Source organism: Morus notabilis, unplaced genomic scaffold (assembly GCF_000414095.1).
Source record: "Morus notabilis unplaced genomic scaffold, ASM41409v2 Scaffold1094, whole genome shotgun sequence".
NCBI classification, from domain to species: domain Eukaryota; kingdom Viridiplantae; phylum Streptophyta; class Magnoliopsida; order Rosales; family Moraceae; genus Morus; species Morus notabilis.
In genome coordinates, this window is record NW_010365163.1 from 355,032 (window position 1) to 362,878 (window position 7,847).

The following is a 7,847-nucleotide window of genomic DNA, read 5'->3' on the forward strand; positions in this document are numbered from 1 at the left end:
AGAAACAGTCACATCTATTTTTTTTTTTTTTTTTTGCTACAGTAAAAAAGCTCTCACATAAAGTCATCTCAACTTAAATTAAAAACTCGAATTAACGAACTCATCCTGTAGGCAGCTAATCTTGATCAATAAGGTCAAGTGACAGATTGAGAATTTCCTTGATCTTTTTTTTTTCCTTGATTTTGATTTCAAACAGTTTTTTTCCACGCTATGAATTCTAAAAATCCTGAAGACTATACAGTATACACTAAAAATATTAAACTCCTTATTTAGTTGGTATAACGTGGAGATAACCTTTACAAAAAAACATAATCATTTTGTTGCTTCTGGTTGCAGATGAGTAATTAATATTGGAGCACATTAATTAACCAAATTAACAAAAAAAAAAAAGAAAAAGAAAAGAGCAACAGATCTTTTTCCTGAAATTTTGGTTTCTTTCAAAACCCAATCAATGTTTTCTCTTCTGCTCAAAAAAGCCAAAAACAAAAATAATGAAAAAAAAAGGAATGTACATGTGTGGATGATCTGCATAGCTTAGCTAACCCCTTTCTTCAGCTTTCTCGTCCTCTTTAATTTATCACCAAGGGAGGTTAGACATTCCAAAGTACATATATCTATGAATTAGCAGACTATTAATTCGAAAAAAGAGCATAAATTAAAAAATGATTAGCAGGGTCTGCCAATGCCACACACAAGGGTTCCGGCATAGCGAGTGAGTCTGGTGACAAAGGTGCCAGGCTTGTACTTGATCATGCCCGGCCTCGAGTATCGCCTTTTCGAAAGGCGCTTCCCCGATTGAACAAAGAATGCCCCGTTCATCAATAGGTCTCCCTCGGACCTCCATCTCCAGTTCTTCCAGTCGCTCTCCGGAGCATAGTCCCTCTTGGTTACCTTCATAATTAATAATGCCATACAAACCAAAGTCATTGATATTTATCAAATCAAATCATGTGAACAATCGAAACAAAAATTTGAGTTATCACCGATTCAAGTTTAGAATTTGAGTTTTGTTACAGTAAAAAGCTCTCAGAAACAGTCATATCTAACTTTTTTACTACAATAAAAAGCTTTTACATAAAGTCATATCTAAACTCGAATCAGTGAACTAAACATGCCCTAACTTGAGCCATTTATTATAGCTTAATTAAAACATAAATGAAATATGAACCTTTCAATAGTAATAGAAGTATTGGAATGATTGAAACTCATTCACAAGTTTTAAAGTCTATATATATACATACATATATATATATATATATTTATTTATTTATATAAACCTTGTAAACACGTGAGATGTTGCGACTTTGATAGGATATTGTAGGTACCTGTTTAGCATTTAGATCGAGAGGGGCAATGAACCGGTTGCCCTGGCTGATGATGGTGGGATGCTGGCTACCACCAATGGCGTACATGAGCCAGTGGGTGTAGTCATTGTTTACGACATGGAAGAATCCCCATCTGCACCTTGGCATTCTCTGCACCAATCCTTGCCCAAAGTGGTTGAACGCAACCGTCACTTGCATTCTTTGGTCATCCGAATAACTGTCGCTTGCTCCAAATAACATCACCTGAAATAATTATATGCATATATATACATATATATATATATAGGCAAAACCTACAATTAATCCAAGGTCATATATAGTTGTATACTACTATATCTATATAATATTGAACAAAAAGCCATCATTATTAACTTACTATGGTACGCATTCATTAATAATTCTTTCATGAACGTGCTTTCATTTGTCAATTTTAATTCGTCAATGGTTTTAACCATGCGCACATATTCATATGAATCGATTCTGAAACTCACATATTATTATTTTAAGAACTAAAATTGACGTGTCACCACCGATAGCATATAATCATTACACAAAAACTTAAACCTATACTATTTATAAATAGAATATTTTACTTGTAATAAAACTAGGATTGTGTTGTCCTAAAATTTATTTAATATATTCGCGCGCTTCTTGTTTACAAATTCTAAAACGTTTATAGATCATGATCATTGTTAATTATGTTAATTGTTAATTTACTAACTAATCAATTTAAGAACGATACATAATTTAGTACTTATGTATGTTAACTTCTAAAGTTTATAATTAGTTACCTCGTTGTGGTGAGTGAAGTGGCAGTTGGAGATGGTAATGGCGGTGGACCCCATAATGGCGTCGATTAGGCCATCTTGGCAGTTAGACATGGAAACGTGGTCGATCCAAATGTGGGATGATCCGAAGATGGAGATACCATCACCGTCACTCTTAGTCCTGAAGCCAATATGATTAATAGAGTCTCTAATGTTGCCACCACTACCCGCATTGATGTCATGGATGTGTATGTTATGGATTATGACGTTCTTGACAAACTGGATCGTGATGCCGGCACCGTAGGCGATGCGGACATTGGCTCCTCTGCCATCGATGGTCTTGTCACCAGTCATGATGAGCTCCTCGGAGAGGCGGATTATCATGCTACGGGCGAAAATGATCCATAGAGGCGCCTTCTGGATGACGGCGTGGCGGAGAGTCCCCGGCTTAGGGTTTACGAGGTCAGTATCGGAGGAGTCGGTGACGACGTAGTAGCGGCCGAATTTGCCACCCACGGAGTTGCGGCCGAAGCCACGGGCGCAGTCGGCGAGGCGCTTGCGGTTGCTGGCCCAGTTGGGGTCACACCTCCAGCAACGGTCTATTGGGTTAGTGGCCATGCATGGACCTCCCTTCTTGTTTTTCTTTCCCCGCAACACTCTTCTTGTGCTGTTTTTCACCGTAAGAGCCCTGCATGCACATATAATATTCATGGGTTGTGTATTGCAATTCTGTATCGCAACATTCTTAATTAGATTATGGACAGTGATATATATATATATAGTCATAATATTCTTTTGAACACGTCAAGCGATAAACTATGTGGATTTTTACGTATCGACAATCGTATAATTGGCATTGTTAGTGTGTGACTTGTACGTAAAGTTTTTTCTTGTAAAAATTTATATTCTACGAATGAAATGTCAAATTTTTGGACCATAAATATAATATTACGACCCGTCTTTTTTTTCTTATCATATGTTGCAGATAATTTTATCATGCATTGGTTGGTGTACGATGTAATTATTTGATTTGTTAAAAAAATTACTCTCTCAAATTGACTAACATCCAGTGTTTCAAAAAACGTTGCATTGGTATATATAGACAACACATTTACATGTGAATTATGACAACTAAAATGATTCATGCAGTTTAATTAGATGACGGATGATTTGTTTTTCTTCACGATAAACATATACAGATATAGATATAGACAGATAAATTGCTCATATATATAAGATATATGGTTGGACTCACTCCTCCACATCATAGTTTAATTGATTTGTGACTTCCTCAGGATGAGGGTGGTAAGCTTGGAGAGCATCTTTCTGGGCTTGCTCGGCTCTACTTTTCCAATAATCATCAAACTCGGCAATGTGGGCATGAGCCATTAGTGCAGCCGAAGCCAAGAAAAACAAAAACACGTACGTTTTTGTGTTAATTTTTATTGCCATTTTTTGTTGTCTTTTTGTTGCCCCCTCTCTCGTCAATGAGGAAAGCTGTTATTGGTGAAGGCTTAGGTCTATGTTTCTGAATCCAGGACGAAGGAGACCCAGCCAACCCCAGCAGCTCCGACAAGGTTTATGAAACCTGCAAGTAATAAACCGGTTTTGGTTGAGAAGAAGGGGGTCTTAAGTCTTAAGGGAATGACTTGCTTAAATATAAAGACAATTAGAAAGAGCAATGCCCGTAAGGCCATTAAAGCAATTGCCTAAGGCCACCCTTAAATGAAGGCCTCTTGTTATTATTAGGATCATTAATTAATAACCGTTATTACTCCTTTACACCTCAAGGTTTGTTAGAAACCCCATAGCTAATTACGCCTTTTAAGCTCAAATTAATATTGATTAGTTTATTCTTGTTTAACAAAACAAATCACATTATTTAGGTCTTAGTTTGATTCCCTAATTAGAACTCATAAAACAATAATTAGTATTGAAAGATGTATATTTATACATAGATCTACTTACTTATCTACCAATTTGTTTATGAACCTTTCCACCAATACATGACGCACAGACTATATATATATATAATATGCTTTCTAACCAAATTGTTACTGCAATGGCAACGAGTAATCGGTGAAAAGGGTGATAAAATCAACCGGAGATGGAAAACTATTGTGCTTTTCCGAGTGTTAATCTTTGAAATTTGTTGTAGGGTTATGAAGTTAGTGGCTCGGATCTCGAATGGAGTAGCTTCATGGACAGACTACAAGAAGCAGGAGCTCGTTTGTGTACCGGTCATTCGGTGTCGAATGTGCAAAGAAGAATTGGCTCAAGGTTGCCCAATGCCGTAGTTATTTCAAGCGCTGTTCCTCAAAACAATGTATAGATTTTACACGCAAAGACTGTTGGAGTACCTGTGTGAGTACATGTTGTTTGTTGTGGGTATTTAGTTTTGCATCTTTTTCCATGAGTATTTTGAGATATTGTTTTATCATTTGACCTCCTCTGTAAATTTTCTAATAGCAGATGTTTAATTTTTATCCTGTTTTCGTATTTTATAAACCGGTTCAATGTTTTTGTTACATTGGTGATTCTGCTGGATTTGTTATCTCAGATACAAGCGAGATTACTGGTTGGCAAATCTGACACAGCACCACAAGCTAATAGCTGTAAGTGGTAGCCACGGTAAGGATGTGAATGAACACCTACTATTTAGTCCTATACTTTTAGTATCAGCAAGATGGTGGAAAATTTAGCGGTGTGTTTATATATACACACATTCATGTAAATACCTCCCTTGAGGGACAATCCCACAATTAAATTATGATATTTAAGCTAGTTTACTAGTTGATACTCTTTTTTGTCCCCCTTTCCTTTTACATGTTTTGTAATGCAAATTTTAATGATCGCAGGGAAGAGTACAACTGCAGCTATGCTTGCTTCCGTTTTAAATGCAATGGGTGATGATCTTACGGCTATAGTTGGAGCAGATGTGCCGCAGGTACTTTGGATATGGTAGTGTTTCTATTTCCTGCATCAGCCATTCGCTCATGCTTAATAAACTATAGTTTCTCCTTTTGTTGAATTAGTATTTGCAGCAATATCTTTTGCTTTGCCTGGTTATAATAGTTGAATTAATTTTGGTGGAAAGGATCTAAAGTTGTTGAAAAATTAATACTCAAACTCTTCTTGTGTGCAGTTCCCAGATGGTAACGTTATCTCAGGAAGCAGTGAAACATTTGTACTAGAGGTAATAACCTTCACGATGAGTTGACTTTTTTAGCAGATCTTTTAAGTTTTTAAGCTATATATATGTTTAAAACATATAGATACTTAAAAACATGACCTTGCCTTTTAAATATTGAACGGTTCATGTAATATTTAGCCTTAAAATGGTGTATTGTCCTGCCCCCTCCAAAGAAGAGGGCCTAAAAATGTGGAAGGATGTAGTCGTGTATGGAGACTGAATATGTAATACATTATTCCTCTAATATCGATCAGTAATAACAGAAAGCTGTGTTTATCATTGGGAACATGGTGAGGTTTCACTGGTTAATCGTCATACTTCAAGTTTCTTCTTTCTCTACTGAGGCTGAAAATGCTTTTCCATGTTGAATCTTTACTTATTTCATATTCCCAAGGATTTTGGTCTTATGCTTTTACATTTAATATCATTTGGTAGGCTGATGAATATGATGGTTGCGTCTTGAAATTATCACCTTATACAGCCGTTGTTACGAATCTGGACTGGGAACATGTGGATATTTTTCCAAATGAGGTTCGGCATCTTATTATTCCTACTGTACGGTGCTTCTTTTGGTATACGTGGAACATTATGTGTTTAGTTGACTTGGCAGATTTTCTGTCAGTTAGGAAGCAGTTAAAACCACTTTTAGGACATTCCTGAACCGAATCAGGAAGAATGGGCATCTCATTATATGCGGGGATAGGTAAATTGCTAATATGCTATACACTTTTGAAATGATCTATCTTCAGCTTTAGTCGAAGTGACCATTATTATCTTGATGATGCATTTTGGGTAACGTAGGTTACAAAAGGTCTTTTTTTTTTCCCTAATTTTTGCCTAATATGTCTGAAAATGAAATTTCTGTGGAAGGATAAAACAGTAAGGGTGCATGTTCCTTGCTAAATCACAGTAAACAAGCAATTGGATCAGATGCTTTGGAGGGTGCAACATCAGTTCTAAGCTCAAAACAATTTGGCGATAGCTATAACATAACAACTTTCGGAATTGCAAGTTCTAATGAATGGCATGCGTCATCAATTCATCAAAACTCAGAGGGTGGTAGTGATTATACACTGGTACAATTTTTCATCCAATGAATTCTCAAGATCAAAGTGTTAGAAAAATTGTTTTAGGGTGAAAACCTTCACCAAATACCGGATCGTTCATGTTGTATCACCAAGAATTTATGATCTAAACGGAAGCATACCTGAATCAGTCATGATGGAAGCAAATCACAAGCCTTGCGGTTAGTCTTCCAAATCTACACGTAGTCCTTTAGAGTTTCCTTTGGATTCTCTCTATTCTCTTTGATGATAGGATGTCAGAAATAGAATGAAACGTACATGTGATTTGGGGACCATAACCGTATATAAGTTAACTGCCTATTAACTTTCATTATTTCTAATTTGGCCCATCATAAAAGTAGAAATAATGATTTGGTCTCTACACATAAAAGACACACACTTAATTAGATGCATTAAAGCCTAAAATACTTAAAACCTTATCAGATCACTTTAAATGGGCTCAACCTAATATGATAGCCTCTAACACACAATAATAAACATATAAGCCCACATGGTAAATTAAAACCCAACAATCTCCCACTTTGGCTATATGTGTCACCTTATAATTGTGCGTTAAAAATAACCTTATGAGTACTCAGAATTTTGCTATCATTACCGAATGCATCCCCAAACAATCCGGTCCATCAATCATATCAACGTAGGATCAAAGCGGCTTTCGCTACATTTATCGTAACTAAACCCATCAATGGTCACATATACCGATATAACCGAACGACATGGATCAAGCATGGATGTGTAGCATGGAAATTACATGCAACGTGATCTAAACATGCCTATTTCCAACTGGTCCAACCTTATACCTAAGTGAGATCAATTTCAAGCAAGTTCAGAGACAAAATAAACCAAATACTTTATAACTGAAAACAACCAAAATATCCATAAACCATATCCGAAGTTTACCATAACACGTGTTTAAATCTAAAAAGCAACTAAAGCACAAACTTCCACTAAAATTACATATCCTTAAGAGATACAACACCCATATGAGCGGTGTGCTCATGAAAGACCTTGGGTGGCAATCTCTTAGTAAGCGGATCCGCAACCATGGAGTTTGTTCCGATGTGCTCTATAAACATCTGTCCACTCTGAACTCTTTCTTTAACAACTAGGAACTTGATGTCTATATGCTTCGACTCCGTCGAGCTCCTATTGTTGTTGGAATATAAAACTGCTAACTTATTGTCACAAAATAACTTGAGTGGTCTTTCTATGCCATCCACAATGCTGTTGGGAATAGTGTCCTAGAAGCATGAGATGTAATAGGATATTTATTATTTATTTAATAAAAGAGTTTATTCATTATTTTATGTGCATATATTTATGAATATTTTATGAATATCAATGAAAATTCCATGATTATTTATGTAACCTTAAACATTGTATATAAGTGTCATATACGAGAGGATAATGTTTAAGGATAATAATCAAAAAGCAATGTTCATAATGAATTTAATTAAAGTTCGGAATCTTTAATTAA

The 7,847-nt window shown here is 35.9% G+C and overlaps 2 protein-coding genes across 2 annotated transcripts in view; one reads left to right on the forward strand and one right to left on the reverse strand.

Moving 5' to 3' along the window:
* Positions 1 to 524: 524 nt before the first annotated feature.
* Positions 525 to 3,696, reverse strand: LOC21397384 (pectate lyase). Its single transcript, XM_010107445.2, has 4 exons — positions 3,348 to 3,696; positions 2,117 to 2,780; positions 1,326 to 1,568; positions 525 to 891 (listed from the first exon to the last, which is right to left on the reverse strand). Exons 1-4 carry the CDS (start codon positions 3,542 to 3,544, stop codon positions 667 to 669), a joined length of 1,329 nt encoding a protein of 442 aa, XP_010105747.2. The 5' UTR covers positions 3,545 to 3,696; the 3' UTR covers positions 525 to 666.
* A 77-nt stretch (positions 3,697 to 3,773) lies between these two features.
* Positions 3,774 to 7,847, forward strand: part of LOC112093423 (UDP-N-acetylmuramate--L-alanine ligase-like) — a 12,355-nt gene continuing 8,281 nt past the window's right edge. Inside the window, 8 exon segments of the mRNA XM_024171791.1 lie at positions 3,774 to 3,779; positions 4,251 to 4,456; positions 4,653 to 4,723; positions 4,951 to 5,039; positions 5,238 to 5,288; positions 5,721 to 5,816; positions 5,912 to 5,988; positions 6,166 to 6,361. Coding sequence (XP_024027559.1) covers positions 3,774 to 3,779; positions 4,251 to 4,456; positions 4,653 to 4,723; positions 4,951 to 5,039; positions 5,238 to 5,288; positions 5,721 to 5,816; positions 5,912 to 5,988; positions 6,166 to 6,361 — 792 coding nt within the window.